The sequence below is a fragment of the Salmo trutta genome, chromosome 23 (genome assembly GCF_901001165.1).
Source record: "Salmo trutta chromosome 23, fSalTru1.1, whole genome shotgun sequence".
Lineage (NCBI taxonomy): Eukaryota > Metazoa > Chordata > Actinopteri > Salmoniformes > Salmonidae > Salmo > Salmo trutta.
In genome coordinates this window covers 10,585,983-10,604,121 of record NC_042979.1, presented here as the reverse complement: position 1 = coordinate 10,604,121, position 18,139 = coordinate 10,585,983, and the positions used below count along the sequence as shown (strand labels likewise).

General features: G+C 45.9%; 1 protein-coding gene across 2 annotated transcripts in view; it reads right to left on the bottom strand.

Annotated features, from left to right (window-relative positions):
- Positions 1–3,967: 3,967 nt before the first annotated feature.
- LOC115159314 (poly [ADP-ribose] polymerase tankyrase-2) overlaps positions 3,968–18,139 on the bottom strand; it is a 117,845-nt gene continuing 103,673 nt past the window's right edge. The window contains exons 17-28 of one of the 2 annotated variants that reach the window (XM_029708891.1): positions 16,538–16,757; positions 12,916–13,025; positions 11,543–11,731; positions 10,912–11,284; positions 10,602–10,681; positions 8,557–8,677; positions 7,837–7,934; positions 7,604–7,678; positions 7,344–7,449; positions 7,036–7,222; positions 6,340–6,496; positions 3,968–6,201 (exon numbers count right to left, since the gene is read on the bottom strand). In XM_029708891.1, the coding sequence (XP_029564751.1) occupies positions 6,115–6,201; positions 6,340–6,496; positions 7,036–7,222; positions 7,344–7,449; positions 7,604–7,678; positions 7,837–7,934; positions 8,557–8,677; positions 10,602–10,681; positions 10,912–11,284; positions 11,543–11,731; positions 12,916–13,025; positions 16,538–16,757 (1,803 nt within the window). In that variant the 3' untranslated portion in view covers positions 3,968–6,114. The remainder of the gene's footprint in view (positions 6,202–6,339; positions 6,497–7,035; positions 7,223–7,343; positions 7,450–7,603; positions 7,679–7,836; positions 7,935–8,556; positions 8,678–10,601; positions 10,682–10,911; positions 11,285–11,542; positions 11,732–12,915; positions 13,026–16,537; positions 16,758–18,139) is intronic. The other variant, XM_029708892.1, reaches the window with a different exon arrangement.

The window sequence follows — 18,139 nt, the reverse complement described above, 5'->3', positions numbered from 1 at the left end:
TTAACTAAACAGGTCAGTTAAGATATCATATTTACATTGATGGCCTACCCCGGCCAAACCCCAACCCGGACGACGCTGGGCCAGTTGTGCGCCGTCTTATGGGACTCCCAATCACAGCCGGTTGTGATACAGCCTTGAATCGAACTAGGGTCTGTAGAGACGCCTCTAGCACTGAGATGTAGTGCCTTAGACCGCTGCGATACTCGGGAGCTGTATATACTGTATACATTTCCTGAGCATTCTTATATCTCCTAGATATAGGACAGACACCTTAAAACCTTATTCCTTATGATTTATTTTTTGACTGTCATTTTTGCCATTTATGAATGTGTTATTCAATGCATTTCTATGGGCTACAGTAGTAGGCCAAATTCAATATTTTTTTCATACCTAAAGGGGTCTTAGAATTCAAAATCAAATAGCTAAAAGATCCATGGTATGACCATCTAAAAACAATTCCATATGTTAGTTTAGTAGAACATCCCCACCACCCCTGCCCAATCAGCTGAAATCAATAGGTTAGGGCTTATTTTATTTATTTCAATTGACTGATTTCTTTACATAAACTGTAACTCAGTGAAATCTTTGAAATGGTTGCGTTTACATTTTTGTTCAGTATATTTAACTAACTATTTATCAGTCTTATGGCTTGGGGGTAGAAGCTGTTCAGGGTCCTCTTGCTTCCGGACTTGGTGCATTGGTACCATTTGCGTTTGGTAGCAGAGAGAACAGTATGACTTGGGTGGCAAGTATCTGACATTTCTGACACCGCCTGGTATAGAAGTTATGGATGGCAGGGAGCTCGGCCCCAGTGATGTTCTGTGCCGTACGCACTACCCTCTGTAGCACCTTGCGGTCGGATTCCAAGTAGTTGCCATACCAAGCTGTGATGCAGCCAGTCAAGATGCTCTCAATGGTGCAGCTGTATAACTTGTTAAGGGTCTGAGGGCCCATGCCAAATCTTTTCAGCCTCCTGAGGGGGAAGAGGCGTTGTTGTGCCCTCTTCATGAATGTGTTGGTGTGTGTGGACCATGATAATTCCTCAGTGATGTGGACTGAAAGGAACTTGAAGGTCTCGACCTGCTTCACTACAGCCCTGTTGATGTGAATGGGGGCGTGCTCGGCCCTCCATTTCCTGTAATCCACAATCAGCTCCTTTGTCTTGCTTATGTTGAGGGAGAGGTTGTTGTCTTGGCACCACACTGCCAGGTCTCTGACCTCCTCCGTGTAGGCCATCTCATCGTCGTCAGTGATCAGGCATTACCACCGTGTCATCTGCAAATGTAATGATGTTGGAGTCGTGTGCGGCCACCAGAGTATGTGAGCGGAGTTGAGCGGTCGGATCACGGAGCAGTGCTCGTGGGGTGAACAGGGAGTACAGGAGAGGATAAGCACGCACCCCTGGGGGGCCCCCGTGTTGAGGGTCAGCGTGGCAGATGTGTTGTTGCCTACCCTCACCACCTTGGGTCAGCTCCTCCGGAAGCCCAGGATAAAGTTGCAGAGGGAGGTACTTAATCCCAGGGTCCTTAGCTTATTGATGAGCTTTGAGGGCACTATGGTGTTGAATACTGAGCTGTAGTCAATAAACAGCATTCTAACGTAGGTGTTCCTATTTCCTGGTGGGAAAGGGCAGTGTGGAGTGCATTAGAGATTGCGTCAGCTGTGGATCTGTTGTGGCGGAATGCGAATTGGAGTGGGTCCAGGTTGTCTGGGATGATGGTGTTGATGTGAGCCATGACCAGCCTTTCATAGCATTTCATGTGAGTGCTACAGTGCAATTTAGACAGGTTACCTTGGCGTTCTTGGGCACAGGGACTGCGGTGATCTGCTTGAAAACATGTAGGTATTACTGACAAGGTCAGGTAGAGGTTGAAAATGTCAGTGAAGACATGCCAGCTGGTCAGTACATGCTCTGAGTACGCGTCCTGGTAATCAATCTGGCTCTGCGGCCTTGTGAATGTTAACCTGTTTACAGGTCTTACTCACATCGGCCATGGAGAGCATGATCACACAGTCATCCGGAACAGCTGGAGCTCTCAAGCATGGTTTAGTGTTGCTAGCCTCAAAGAGAGCATATAGTATTTAAAAGGTTGGCTTGCGTCACTGGACAGCTCACGGCTGGGTTTCCTTTTGTATTCCATGATAGTTTGCAAGCCCTGCCACATCCGACGAGCGTCGGAGCCAGTATAGTAGGACTCGATCTTAGTCCTGTATTGGTGCTCTGCCCATTTGATGGTTCATCAGAGGGCATAGCAGGATTTCTTATAAGTGGCCGGATTAATGTCCCGCTCCTTGAATGCGACAGCTCCAGCCTTTAGCTCAGTGCAGATGTTGCCTGTAATGTATGGCTTCTGGTTGGGATATGACCGTACGGTCACTGTGGAGATGACGTTGATGCACTTGTTAATGAAGCTGGTGACTGATGTGGTAAACTCCTCAATGTCATCATTTGAATCCCATAACATATTCCAGTCTGTGCTAGCGAAACAGTCCTTTAGCTTAGCATCTGCTTCATCTAACCACTTCCATATTGAGAGCGTCATTGGTACTTCCTGTTTGAGTTTTGGCTTCTAAGCAGGAATCAGAAGAATAGAGTTATGGTCAGATTTGCCAAATGGAGGGCGAGCTTTGTATGCGTCTCTGTGTGTGGAGTAAAGGTGATCTAGTGGGGTTTCTTCACTTCTAGCTTCGCCTCTAAATCACATTGTAGGAGTTTGTTGGCTATAATGACATCATGGGCGACGAACCTGGAGCTCAAAATCAAATCAAATTTTAATGCTCACATACACGTGTTTAGCGAAATGCTTGTGTTTCTAGCTCCGACAGCGCAGTAATATCTAACAATTTCACAACATACCCAAAACACACAAATCTGTGTTTGTGAAGTGTGGTGAAGAAGGTGCCTCCTGTTGCACCTTCTTCACCACACTGTCTGTGTGGGTGGACCATTTCAGTTTGTCAGTGATGTGTACGCGAGGAACTTGGAAGCTTTCAACCTTCTCCACTGCGGTCTTGTCGATGTGGATAGGGGGGCGCTCCCTCTGCTGTTTCCTGAAGTCCACGATCATCTCCTTTGTTTTGTTGATCTTGAGTGAGAGGTTATTTTCCTGGCACCACACTCCCAGAGCCCTCACCTCCTCCCTGTAGTCTGTCTCGTCATTGTTGGTAATCAAGCCTACTACTGTTGTGTCGTCTGCAAACTTGATGATTGAGTTGGAGGCGTGCTTGGACACGCAGTCATGGGTGAACAGGGAGTACAGGAGGGGGCTGAGCACGCACCCTTGTGGGGCCCCAGTGTTCAGGATCAGTGAAGTGGAGGTGTTGTTTCCTACATTCACCACCTGGGGGTGGCCTGTGAGCATATCCCCTCCATATATGTATAGGCCTATACACGATGCATAATAAACACATCATCATACAAGCTCTAGGTCCATCCACATCATCTAGCAGAGAAAACAATTTAGCTCTGTGTGACAAACAGGAGGATAGATTGCTTGGTTTGACCGACTGATTTCTAATGGGCCTTCTGAATGAGAGGATTGATTAAACATCCGTCTTTTCCTGCATGGGATCGCTGAGGTAATGGTCAACTCTGTCCTCACACCTATTCATCTCCCCTACTTTGCAGGAAATCAATTACCCTCTACAGGAATGCAAAGCATGGACAATACTGTTTCAGTGTCTAGTGAATTTTACCCTCTCCAGGAATGCATAGCATGGACAATACGGATTTAGTGTCTTGTGAATTTTACCCTCTACAGGAATGCATAGCATGGACAATACTGTTTCAGTGTCTAATGAATTTTTCCTCTAGACATTTCCATGAATGTCCTGTACAGTATGTAGTGTAGCCAATACAAGGCCCTGCTCCTTAAGCGGGACAGTTATATGCTGTGCATTTAACTTCAACAAAAGCCATTCAAAGTCTAACATTAAGACCAAACAATCTTCAGTGAATAGGCATTGGTCGGATGTGAAGTTATGTACTTTATTAAGACTTTACAACACTGAGGAGTGTTACATTAGTCTGCAGATCAGCTGTGAGTGGGTCATTGCAGGATCTTTCAGCACCAGGAAAACAAAATTAACCAGTGATGAAATAAGATAACTGTAGTAGGAAGTAGGTATAGGCAGCGAGGCTCTCTCCAGGTGCTGTTGGTCTGAAGGAACGCGGAGTGGAGATTGAGACCATGGTTCCATCCCAAATGGCACCCTATTCCCTATATAGTGCATAACCTTTGACCAATGGCAAAAAAGCACTGGTCAAAAGTAGTGTACTATATAGGGTTTAGGGTGCCATTTGGGACACAGAAAGCCATTTGGGAACCACTCCAGGTTGTAGGAACAGATGGGTTAACATTCCGGTCAAAGCACAGGCAGTTATGGAGGACTAGTGATCCTAGCAGTGGAAACAATAGGGAAAGCACAGCACCACAGCAGCAAGATGCAGATAGAGGCCAGCTAGTGAGAGGAGACCGAGACACTGTCTTTCAATTCAAATCAGCCACTACTACTTCTGTCGCTTCAAACTGCTATTTCCCAGAGGACCGTAGACAAATCCAGCAGGAAGTAAGAAAAGTTATTGTTTACGCCTCAGAAAGAGGACAAAGAGCAGAGGGATGAATATGGCAAATAGTGACTAAGAAAAGATGAAAACACAGCTGCAAACAGTTCATACAGGTACAATCTTAAGAGGGTACAATTGAGCAACTCACTCAACTAAAAAAATCCATTTTATCCCAGAAAAAACCCAAAGCATAAAAGATCCACAAAAACCCCCACTTAATTTACAGTACTAATACAGCCCACTCTTCATCTGTTAACATGGTGAGCTTTACAAAGGCATCGTCTGCTACACACTGTACATCTTTTTTTTCGGCGTTATTTTCAATACAATTTCAAATAACTTAAAAATCATTCCCGTTAAAAAGTGCAAATCCATTAAAAGATGAGCTTGACTGGATGGGCAATGGTCATGAAAAGTCCGATGTTCAGTGTTTTCTTGTGCAAAGTAATGTTATAATAATACAAATAATAGTAATTATAAGAGTAATACAGGTGTGATAGCTCGCTGTACTTTCTCACATAACTCCATTCGAGTCTCAATCCCACTTGCTTTTTGTTCCCAATCTGAAACCTTTTAGAGGATGTTCCATCAAATCCAGGAATGGAGAGAAAACCCTTAATAGTCCCAGAGAGGGATATTATATATCATCTCAACTTTAAAAAAAAATCAGAAAGGGGTCAAAAACCGGCAGGTCCCCGTTTTGACATGGTCCCATTATAGTGTACACATCTCTAAAAACAAAGTCAAAACAATAACCAACACGAAAATATCACAAAATAATACAGAGCTAATATCATAAATGAGGTCTAATGCTTTTGAGTTGTTTTGCTTAAATGATTAGTGTGCTGGAAAGGAAAGGGTGAGGTCATTGGTTGTCTTTATAGTAACACATGATCTGTGTCCGGGGTCTGTATACTGCAGCTTCCTTTGCCAGGCTTGTTGAAGACACAGGGCTTGGAGTGTGGCTAGTATATGCACTACTACACCCACCCTAATCTCTGCCCCTGTCTGAGGGATAGGTAGAGGAGCCTCTGCCAGGCTTCATTAGGGCTGCTAACACTCAGGTAAAGGCAGACTGGCATGGGTCCTCATCTCAGACCCTAACTGCTTATCAATGAGCTGCGAGTCCCCATCTCTAACCTTAACTACTAACCAATGAGCTTTGAGTCCCAATGTCTGACCTAACCCTTATCCACTTGGTTCTCTCTATTTGGCCTTAACCAGTGACAACAATCACAAAGGGCAACCATGAGCGAGAGACCGGGAGATGGGCACTAGGGGGCGACAACATGACTCGAGAGACGATTCCCCGGGAAGGCAACATTTTCATGTAAACACTGAAGTAGGACGAGGAAAGAATAAATGGGTGGTGGTTGTGAGAAACTGGTCATTTATAGTGAAATGGAACAACAAAAAACAAGTGGAGGAAAGAAATCTTTCCATTGGTGTAGAGTTGAGTTAAGGGCCTGGGGTTTGTCCTGGCTCAGCCCAGAATGTGTGAAGTGTTTCTGGTAAGAGTCTCTGTGGTTGGTCTGGTTCCGTCTGGACTAGGACTTCTGTTCTTCTCCGGCTGTGGATGAGGGTGTGCTCTCTGGCTTCAGGATCTGATACGTGATTAGGTACTCTGGGTACGCCTGAGGAATACAGTGGGAGAGGACAGTCATTGTCATTATAAACACCAACCATACACTCTCAACACATCTACAGTATGTGCTTTTTTGCACTATGGAACCGTGGCTCTTGTGAAAGGTGTGTGTGTGTGTTAGACCGACCTGTTCTCCTCTGTAGATTACGTACTCTGCGTAGGCCAGTCCATTGACGCTGGGCCGGCCAATCACAGAGTGGTGTCCAGGGGGGGCGTGGGCCATTTTCATGGCACTGAACTGGAGGAAGGACTTACCCAGGGTCACCCTGCAGAACAACAACTGCCTGCAACACACAACAACCCAACACACACACACATTAGAACAAAACACATACCTGCCTGTAATAAACAACTTAACAGACGCCAGAACATTACACACAACTTCAGATCATTCATCACACACACACACACACACACACACACACACACACACACACACACACACACACACACACACACACACACACACACACACACACACACACACACACACACACACACACACACACACACACACACACACACACACACACACACACACACACACACACACACACACACACACACACACACACACACACACACACACACACACACACACACACACACACACACACACACACACACACACACACACACACACACACACACACACACACACACACACACACACACACACACACACACACACACACACCAGAACAGCACATACCACTGGCTGCAACACCAGATGGATTAGAAAACAGCAGCATACACACAGCCTCTGCTTGCAGTAGAGGCTAGACATCACACATCATTAAGGAACGTCTGGAGTGAGTCTAACCTGTGGCAGACATAGCAGGAGCGGTCTTTGTGAGTGGGGCAGCCCGTGCCCCCTCCTATCCCGTACACGTACTGGTTACTCTTGGAGGAGTTCTCTGCGAAATAGATGCCTGCGCCGAACATGCCCCCGATGTAGGCATGCCGCTCGTCAAAACCCTTATGGATGATGGCGTTGATGAATGGAGAGCCTGGCAGAGGAAGGGGGGGGGGGGACAACCCTCATTCAGAAACAAAAGTTGTAAGAGAATTGTCTCTCTTCAACAGAAATGATAGGTAAATGTTAGAGGTACTGGGTGAATGAAAAACTACCGTGGAAGAGCATGCGCTCGTTGTGGTGGTTGTGGTTTTCGTCAGCAATCTCTTTCTGTCTGTGCGAGTACCTCTCCCTCAACTTCTTATTCACCACCTTCTGGATCTACAGACGGACAGAGCGCACACAGTCAGACTCAACAGAACTGCCCACGTGCTCAAATCTTCCAGTCTTATTACCAGTGTTATTAGAGAGGTGTATAGTGAGGAGGAATAGGGCTTTGGGGAGGTCGTCTCCTCTCCAGACGCCTACGACTCACCTTTAGGATGTTGTACCTGCTGAAGACCCCGCCTGCGTTGCCCCCGTCCTGGTGCTCTCGGATCGTACTTTGCAACTGTGAGGACGGTAAAGACAGAGCTGTCATGAGCTTGTTTTCGATTCTCCGCTTGATTGAGGAAATGATCTGCCGACTGAGCAAGTAGCCCCCGGACCAAACCAGAGCTATGTCTGCAGTGTTTACATGGTAGAGGAGAGCTATAGTATAGCACATACCTCCTCCTCCACAGACTGGAACTCCTTATCGTCAGTGGCCAGGTCTATGAGCACCGTGCCCTGACTGGCACAGTGGAACGTGAGGTACGGGTTAGCACCTGGAGCAGAGGGACGAGAACACGGCATATGAGAATAATTAATCATGTGAAATTGTATCAGGCAACAATGTAAATGCCCGCTACCTTATCCTCCAATGAAGACGTTTCTTTATAAATTGCCTAATTGTCCTTTTGTCCACTGTACTTGTTTTATGCATACATAGAAGATGTAGTGTAGTAGTGTAGTATAGACGACGCCTGGCCCATGTTTAACTATGTTTGTTTTCAGTGTCTCACAACTCAATTTGAGTGGTCCACGATGTGGTTTCAAAATATTTGTAAAAATCTTTATTTTGTATTACTGCGTCATAGTGGAGTGACACTTCAATACATTTGTCGAACTCCACGAGAAACCACAATAACACAGAGCTGAAGGTGGTGTCCTCTGAAGTAGCAGGCTGTACTGAGAGAAATAGGGTATGGGTTAGCAGCAGTGTGCATGTGTTGTATTACTTCAAAAGACGTTAAACTAGTCCTGCTAAAAAACCTTAAACTCTCGCGATTAAGCCTTTAATTAAGCCACTATATACTGTATAAGAGAGTTGTTAAATATTAAATCAATAAGAGATGAATGGAAAACGATCCGGCTGGCAGTATCTTGGCTGAGATCTGGCTCTCTGACCTTGCTGTCCTCCCAGGAGTCTCTCCATGCCTTTGATGAGTTTGTGGCGGTGACCGTAGGCGTTGATCCCAATCTCCTTCAGCTCCTCGTGGCCCATATCGGCCAGGACATCCAGCGTAATCTGCACGGAAACAGAACAATCAGCCAATCAAAAACAGGAGCAGAGACAGAGCATCCTAAACACAGCAAATCAGAGTGGCTCTCCAAAAAAATGCATCCAATCATAATATCATTAGAACCAAGAGACAGTACAGAGAATAGCAAGTCACAGACCGCTACAAATAATGTGACATTTGGAATGAAGAATATCAACAAATTCCAAAAAAATCTTCTATTTATCTTAGTTCTCTGGTTAAATGTACTTGCTGGCCACCATTTCTAGCCCTGCAGCCTACCATGACCCATTTCTACCAAGATATGACAAGATACGGTTTAGAGCCATCTCTCTCGCTCTCAGTCTGTGTAAACCCTCACTCATCCGGCCAGTGCAGGGAGTTGTGTAAAATCTCTGCAGCCACGGAGGGGATAAACTTAGCCAGTGGTTGAGGAGAAGAGAGGTGTTTAAATGGCTAACTCACTACTCAAATGCATATTCACTGATCAACAACACTGGAGAATCCTCATCCTTAACACAGCATCGTCTAGTCTACTCACCAAAAACAAACCTTCAGATATGGACAAACAAACACTCACACAATCACATAGAGAGAGTGTAATATAGAGAGACTATGACGAGGCCGTGGTGTGAGTGTGGGGTAGGTTAGGGACTGTGTGTGGGGGACACTTCATAATTTCTATTCCCTGAGCATATATCCTCTAAGGCTGAATCACCTCTTCTCTCTCTGACACTCCCAATCTCAAATAGCCCCCTCCTTGGCTATCCTTCACAAGTAAGACAGGTCTGTCACACACTGACACCCGGGCCGCTGGCCCTGTCTAATCAATCAGGAAAAGGAACGCCCCACGTTTGACTCACATACAGATGTGATAATGCAGCACAGGAGGTTGGTGTCACCTTAATTGGGGAGGACAGGCTTGTGGTCATATGTTATTTAACCTTTATTTAACTAGGCATGTCAGTTAAGAACAAATTCTTATTTCTAATGACGGCCTACCAAAAGGCCAACTGCGGGACGGGGGCTGGGATTAAAAATAAAACAAAATAAAAATATAGAACAAAACACTCAACAGCTGGAGCGGAATCTGTAATGCAGTGATAATGGTGAGGAACCAAAAACCAATCTGGTACGAGAACAAACCACTCCACTTTCATCTCATAAGCTTCTCTACATCTGAAAGACAAACTTTTTCCTTTAGCTGTGAACTCCTTCCTTCATGTAACTTCTTTCTTTCCTTTCCTGGCCTGGCTGCTCTGATTCTGAACTTGTCTTTAGGAGAGACAGGAAGGTTGAGTAAGGTCTGATTTGCTCTCCTCTCCTGACCTCCCTCCTCGCTCCCGTTCCCTCGCTGCAGGGATCCCTCTGCTCATCTATGTGCAAATGAGATCCCTCTCTGTTCCAGCACGGCTACCATGTCCCCAGCCTGATTTCACCTGACATGTCGTCCCGCACACCCCTAACACCACACGCCGCTCAGCGTGGAACCCAACATCCCCCTGAAATCAATCAGTGGTGGGATGAAGAGGTCAGTCTAAACTACCCTGCCGGAGACACGGTGCACTCTGAGCTGCTGCAGACACAGAAAGAGACAGGGGGGAGAGAGAGAGAGAGCGAAAGAGAGAGAGAGAGAGCGCACAATGTGCTCTGCAGCATGAGGGAAATTTCATAGTGTCTGGCCATGCAGCACGGTGAAGTCTGATTTCAGCCTGTCTGAGATGATCTGTCTATGCATAAGGAGGCAAGTAATACGACTGACTGACTGACGATCTGAAGGGCCAGTAAAAAGGCCAGCTGCAGACTGAGCGGCACGGATGACAGACTGATTGAGAGTTGAGCTTTTTAGACTTGTGAGTGACGGAGGTGTATGAACGGGCAACAGTAAAAGTGATTGGCTTGTACAGGGACCACTAGGATACGTGCATTTACCTGTTCCCTCTCGAAGATGTCGCGTAGGTGCTCCAACCCCAAGCTCTTCAGGAACTGGCTGATGTTCATGTCTAGAATGGCTGTTGAATAAAACACAAAACAGACAACGTGTCAAATGACGGCTTAAATACGGTCTACTCAGACAAATCAGACTCTTTTTCATACGTATGGCCGTATTATGGGAGTCTTTATTTTTACATTGATGGCCTACCTTGTATGGTGATGCAGAGGGAAAATGTCCATCCATGGCTGGACACAAAGTTTAATTATATTCTATCTGTGATATGTAAAAGACGAAAGGGTTACGTACGCTGTCCTTCCTTCCTGTCGGACCCGGAGGCTCCGTCTGCAGGCCCGGTGGCTCCAGCCACAGTGAGCTCACTGAGGGGACCCGCCAGGTTGTCTATGCTGCTGGCTGCAGACAGGCAGGATGGCGTAGAGGCCGGAGAGATGTCCGCTGCGCTGCCCACCGAGCCGCTGCCCACCGAGCCGCTGCCCACCGAGCCGCTGACCACCGAGCCGCTGACCACCGAGGCGCTACCCACCGAGGCGCTGACCACCGAGGCGCTGACCACCGAGGCGCTGACCACCGAGGCGCTGACCACCGTGGCCTGAGGCTTGAAGCAGCTGGGCAGGGCATCTGGAGGCATGGCATCAATCAGCAGCGCTCTGATGTCATCAGCCTGAGACAGAGGAGACAAGAAACAGACATGTAATGAGGACACTATGATAAACATATTGATTGATTTACACAGTAAAACGTCTACCGCATTCATCTGAAGGAAGGTCTTAATTGCCTAAAGTTAATTACTTCTCAATATCAGAACACGACGGAAATCCTAACAAGCTACAGTTGTGTATTCCTGTATTAAAGGGCAGAGTGACTTTGTGAGAGGCCATTTACCGGAGGTAATTACAAGTGTGTGTGTGCGTGTGTGTACCGTAGCCAGGTCCAGTGGGGTCTGTCCCTCCTGGTTCTTCATTGTAGGGTCAGCTCCGTGGGCCAATAGCAGAGCACACAGCTGGGTCCGGCCTTTCTGAGCCGCCTCGTGGAGCGGAGTGAAGGCCCATTTATCTGTAGCGTTCACACACGTGTTGTGCTTGATCAGGAGAGCAGCTATATCCACGTGCTTGTGGGAGAAACAACAGGGACGCGTTAGGCTCAAATCTGAGTGACCCGAAAGAAACAAATCCTTCAGTGAATCAGTTCAATGACTTATCTTAGTGAAAGAGAGAACTTAGAAACCCTATCAAGTTCTGACGTTTCTAGTGTTCTGTAATCATCTCAGTGTTGAGCCGAGCCCACTGACATTTCATCATCACCACACACTGTCACGCACACCCACACAGTGGCCCTACGGAATATAGACGGCCAGGCCCAGTCAAGGTCAACCAAGGCCTGCCAGCAGCCAGCTGACCCATGGGCCTAAGGAGCACACACTCCACACCCACACAGTGGAAGTCAGAGCAGCACACAGGCAGATAGTTGTGCAGCAGGAGCAGTTCTCAGGACCCATGCCAAGGGTAGCAGGCGCTGGACTGGACTGAGAGCTATCCCAGGACTGTTACGTAAAACAGCCTGCTCCGAGCTTCCTGCTTGGGCCCAATCATGTCACCAGGCCCCTACACACTATTACTGGACTAAACGGCATAAAGAACACAAACAACGGCCATTTGGACTGCCTATTAGCTTAACAAATGGCCAAGTTTCCCCATCTGTGTTGTCGCAATGGTCAGAGCTGTCCCTGAGAATGCGTTTGATTTAGGGTGGGAGAAGGTTTCGTTTTGGCTTGTCCCTGAGAATGTGTTTGATTTAGGGTGGGAGAGGGTTTGGTTGTGGCTTGGACATTTATTTTGCTTGTTTGATTTAGACCGTGGTTGTATTTCCTGTCAGTGCTGCTGTGCTCGCTCTCTCTCTCTCTCTCTCTCTCTCCCTCTGTGACCACTCTCCGTATCATCTCCATATCATCCAGTGTTCACAAAGCGCCTCCCTCAATAGGCCATGGCAGTGCTTCCCTACTAAATGAGTGATGAAACGCAGTGTTGTATGAAAAGTTGATGAGCTTCTTCGGCCTTGGAGGGACCTCTACAGCACAACATTTACACGCCCGACACAATGTGTCACACTCAGGAACACAACAGAGTGTTTGGTATAAGCAGGGAGCGCAGAGGCCGTGTGGGGGAACAGGAGTAGAAGAGCTCTGATTGGCTCAGTAAATGTCATTGGCACACTGGTGTTATAAGTAATAGTCCACTTTTTGGGCTGTGCTCCATGGATTGGAGAAGAGGGGGGGGAGGAGATTATGGCACTCACCCCGTAAGAGGCAGCGTTGTGGAGGGGGATGAGGCCCCCCTTGTCCTGGGCGTTGACATCAGCTCCATGCGCCAGCAGGTACTCTGCTACCTCCAGGTTATTGTAGCCAGCTGGTGGGGGGGGACGCAAACACACAATGGGTTAATGCAGACACCGAAATGTGCTCATATGTATTGCCATGAATGCCTCATTTGGTCAGCCAAAACTTTTCAGAGACCTTTGCGAGGAAAAGGGTGCAAAATGGATTACTCTGGCACCATGGGGCTCAGTGTTCCATCTGACACTGGTATCTCTCTCCCTCTCTCCCTACCTCTCTCTCTCCCTAGCTCCCTCTCTCTCTCTCTCTCTCCTTCTCAGTATTCTTTCAAGGTCTCAAACGAGCTCAGCTTCAAAGGAGAAGTGACCCTATACCACTGCAGCAATTTATGGTGTGAGAAATTGAGCAGAAATCCAGAAATCAGTTCCGCAGCGGTGTGTTGGAGGCACGGTGAGCACACTGTTCCCTCTAGTTGACTCCCCTCCAGGACCCAATCTAATTAACACTCATTATTAGCTGCAGCCCGATGCCGATCCACACACGGCTCTGGGCGTGTGCGTCTCTTACACTCTCAGACTCTCTCACTGCTACTTTAATGAGAAGACAGCTAATCAAAGTCATTCTCATAGATTAGGTCTCTCGCTCCTCTCAGCTCTTCACGGTGTGAACATGAGGGGAGATGTCTGTCTGGCACATAGACCCACACACACACACACACACACACACTTCTCACACTACTAAACACACACATCTCTCCCAGCAGCAGGGTGTTTGATTGGACTTAACGTTCTGCTGGGGGAGATAATTGAGCTGCCGTGTTATGGAGACTAAAGACCTCCGAAACCTCCACTGCAGCACGGACCTCTAGTTAGCAGAATGGAAGTGAATGATAGACTAGAGACACTAAGTTTAAGTGGTAGTATTGCATGTAAACGTAATTAAACGGTTGAATCACACCACACACACACACACCCCACCATCTTCATTTCTGCCGTGCGGTCGAAAGTTGCTCATTTAACTGTGAAATCAAGCTGTGGTAGAAAGTGTGTGAGCGCATGAGACGAGGGGCGTCTGTCCTGATCATCCGCCACCTAGAGAGAGGCCATACTGTAGTAAACACATGGTGTGGTGTGAGGTTTGTGTCAGGTCAGCCGTTGACTGTTGTCTCAGCCCAGGTCCGTTCCCGGTTGCCTCCTGTGACTGTTTGTTCACCCTCACCCATCTGTTGTCCCCCCTCCGCTGAGCGGGCACAGGGAGGGCAGACTTGTCCAACAGTCCTGGCCATCTGGGTACACACACTCATGACCATTCGGACCTATATACACTAGAGGTCGACCGATTATGATTTTTCAACGCCGATACCGATTATTGGAGGACCAAAAAAAGCCGATACTGATTAGTCTGACGATTTTTTAAAATGTATTTGTAATAATGACAATTACAACAATACTGAATGAACACTTATTTTAACTTAATATAATACATCAATAAAATCAATTTAGCCTCAAATAAATAATGAAACATGTTCAATTTGGTTTAAATAATGCAAAAACAAAGTGTTGGAGAAGAAAGTAAAAGTGCAATATGTGCCATGTAAGAAAGCTAACGTTTAAGTTCCTTGCTCAGAACATGAGAACATATGAAAGCTGGTGGTTCCTTTTAACATGAGTCTTCAATATTCCCAGGTAAGAAGTTTTAGGTTGTAGTTATTATAGGAATTATAGGACTATTTCTCTCTATACGATTTCTATTTCATATACCTTTGACTATTGGATGTTCTTATAGGCACTTTAGTATTCCAGTGTAACAGTATAGCTTCCGTCCCTCTCCTCGCTCCTACCTGGGCTCGAACCAGGAACACATCGACAACAGCCACCCTCGAAGCAGCGTTACCCATGCAGAGCAAGGGGAACAACTACTCCAAGTCTCAGAGCGAGTGACGTTTGAAACGCTATTAGCGCGCACCCGCTAACTAGCTAGCCATTTCACATCAGTTACACCAGCCTAATCTTGGGAGTTGATAGGCTTGAAGTCATAAACAGCGCAATGCTTGAAGCATTGTGAAGAGTGCTGTTTGAATGAATGCTTACGAGCCTACTGGTGCCTACCACCGCTCAGTCAGACTGCTCTATGAAATCATAGACTTAATTATAATAAACACACAGAAATATGAGCCATAGGTCATTAATATGGTCGGATCCGGAAATGCAGAACCGTTCCGTATTTCATCTAACAGGGGGCATCCCTAAGTCTAAATATTCCTGTTACATTGCACAACATTCAATGTTATGTCATAATTACGTAAAATTCTGGCAAATTAGTTCGCAACGAGCCAGGCGGCCCAAACAGTTGCATATACCCTGACTCTGCGTGCAATGAACGCAAGAGAAGTGACACAATTTCACCTGGTTAATATTGCCTGCTAACCTGGATTTATTTTAGCTAAATATGCAGGTTTAAAAATATATACTTGTGTATTGATTATAAGAAAGACATTGATGTTTATGGTTAGGTACACGTTGGCGCAATGACAGTCCTTTTTCGCGAATGCGCACCTAATCGATTATATGCAACGCAGGACAGGCTAGATAAACTAGTAATATCGTCAACCATGTGTAGTTAACTACAGATTATGATTGATTGTTTTTTATAAGATAAGTTTAATGCTAGCTAGCAACTTACCTTGGCTTCTTACTGCATTCGCGTAACAGGCAGGCTCCTCGTGGAGTGCAATGTAAAGCAGGTGGTTAGAGCGTTGGACTAGTTAACTGTAAGTTTGCAAGATTGAATCCCCAAGCTGACAAGGTAAAAATCTGTCGTTCTGCCCCTGAACATGGCAGTTAACCCACTGTTCCTAGATCGTCATTGAAAATAAGAATGTGTTCTTAACTGACTTGCCTAGTTAAATAAAGGTGTAAAAAAAATATTTAAAAAACAAATATCAAAAAGAGTAAAAAATATTGAAAACAAAGATGAAAGAAAAAAATAGAAAAAAATGTCATTACATTTTTTAAATAAAATCGGCAAATCGGTGTCCAAAAATACTGATTACCGATTGTTATGAAAACTTGAAATCGGCCCTAATTAATCGGCCATTCCGATTAATCGGTCGACCTCTAATATACACACACTGCGGGAATCTAGAATCCCACTTACGCCTGGCTTGAAAATACAGTGGCTTCCATGAGCTTACACTAGACGTGGTATGGCATGTAACTGCTGCAGTGGATGGGAGCTGTCTTATTGGCTCGTGACCATTTTGTGTGTTTTTTTTATTTTTACGCTGATCTTAACATATCTGCCATCATTTCACCGTGTATTTTTTCCTTGTGTCACAATTTGTATGTTTTATCTCTAACTGCACATTGTGGGAAAGGCCCATCAGTAAGCATTTCACCGTTAGTCTACACCTGTTGTTTACAAAGCATGTGCCAAATAAAATTTGATTTGATTAAGCTATTCATCAAATCTGGCCCTTTTGACAAGTATAACAACCATTGATAAATTGTTAACAGAACTTCAGTAACAGACGTCAAACTAGATGGGTCTATGTACCCATGGTTATGTCTTGGTGGCCAGTCTTACCTGCAAGGTGCAGGGGGGTGGAGTTGCGTCCCTGTGTGTCTCTACAGTTGATGTTCTCTGGGCTGCAGAGTTTCTGGACGCGGGCCAGACAGCCCTTCTTCGCAGCGTCCAGCAGGGCAGCGTCTCCTCTCAGTAGGTCCTGGATGTCCGTGTCCCCCTCCTTCACCATGTCCAGAGGAGTGTTTCCGTCACGGTTCTTCTTGGTCGGGTCCGCCCCATGCTGAGGGAACCAGCAGAGCAGAGAGGCTTGTCATGGATTGCTAAGGAAAAGCACTGAATATACACTCTTCTCTATGTATTTGAACTGTGAAGCTACATTTTTACATTTGGCTCTATACTCCAGCATTTTGGATTTGAGATCAAATCAAAAGTTCCTATTGGGAAAAAACATAACTCCAAACAAATGCAAATGAATCCAACGAGTTTGTAGAGTTGCAAGCTTGATGTAATCATTGGGTGATAGGAATATGGGACCCAATGCTAAACTTTTGGACTACTTTAATACCCTGTAAGGGAATTTGCCATAATACTTATGACATCTTCGAATAGGCAGACAAGACACATAAAGTGCTTTCATTTCTAAACGGTAAAACAGATATGTATGAATATACCCTCAAATAAAAAGTGACATGCTGTACTGTCGCGTCAAATGAAACATTTGATCTCAAATCCTAAATGCTGGAGTATAGAGCCACATTTGTTATTTTAGCTTCACTGTCCAAATAGATACGGAGGGAAGTATGCCTCTTGGCTGCTGCAGTTAGGCAGAGTTAGATGTTTTGGTGGTGGGTGAATCCATGGCTGCTTAGATGCCAAAGTGAGACCATTGTGCCTTCGAGAAGACATTTTGAAATGGTTCTGAAATATCCTCTTCTGAAACTAAACTAACAAGCTCTCTTTAGATAGAAATTGCTGAGGTGACGGAGTCATTTCTTATCATGTGCATCAAGTTCAATGCAACACTTGTCCCTCTAACCATGAGGTGGGAAGTAACACGTTCCAGCAGCTCTTGGCGTTCTTATAAGATAACGCTACCAAAAATAACTCCCCAGCTCACAGCTCAGACGCACATGTTTCTGAGGTCCTTATGATTTTAGAACTCACATCAATTGGACCTGCTTAACCATAATGATGAACAAAACCATAAAAAGGTGCTTACACACGGGCCACGGTAAATAGCATCTGAAACGCAAGAAGATCCGCCTACCGCGTGTAGAGACCAGGGGTCCCGGTTGTTGTCTGCTCAAATGTTGTCATTAAAACATTGCTTGATTGGTTGACAAGATGAACTCTGCTAATTGGTCAACCATGCGCGGTGTCCGCTCAAGACTTCGGCCAAATTTCATCTTACGGGCGCTCGAGCCAGTGGCACCGCTCACGGGAGCAAGCGCCACAAACCGCGCCGCTTGCAAAACATATTGCGTTTTGCCGCCCTACCCCCATTGAAGTCTATGAGACTTTTGCCGCTTACAGCGGCCCGTCTCTAAGCGCCTTTAAAACACCCTTCTCGAGTGATGTTTTCATGATCGGAGATCTAATGAAAAAAAGTCCATAAAACACAAGTGGTGTTCCTGTCCGTTATTCAGCCGTAATCAACAGTAT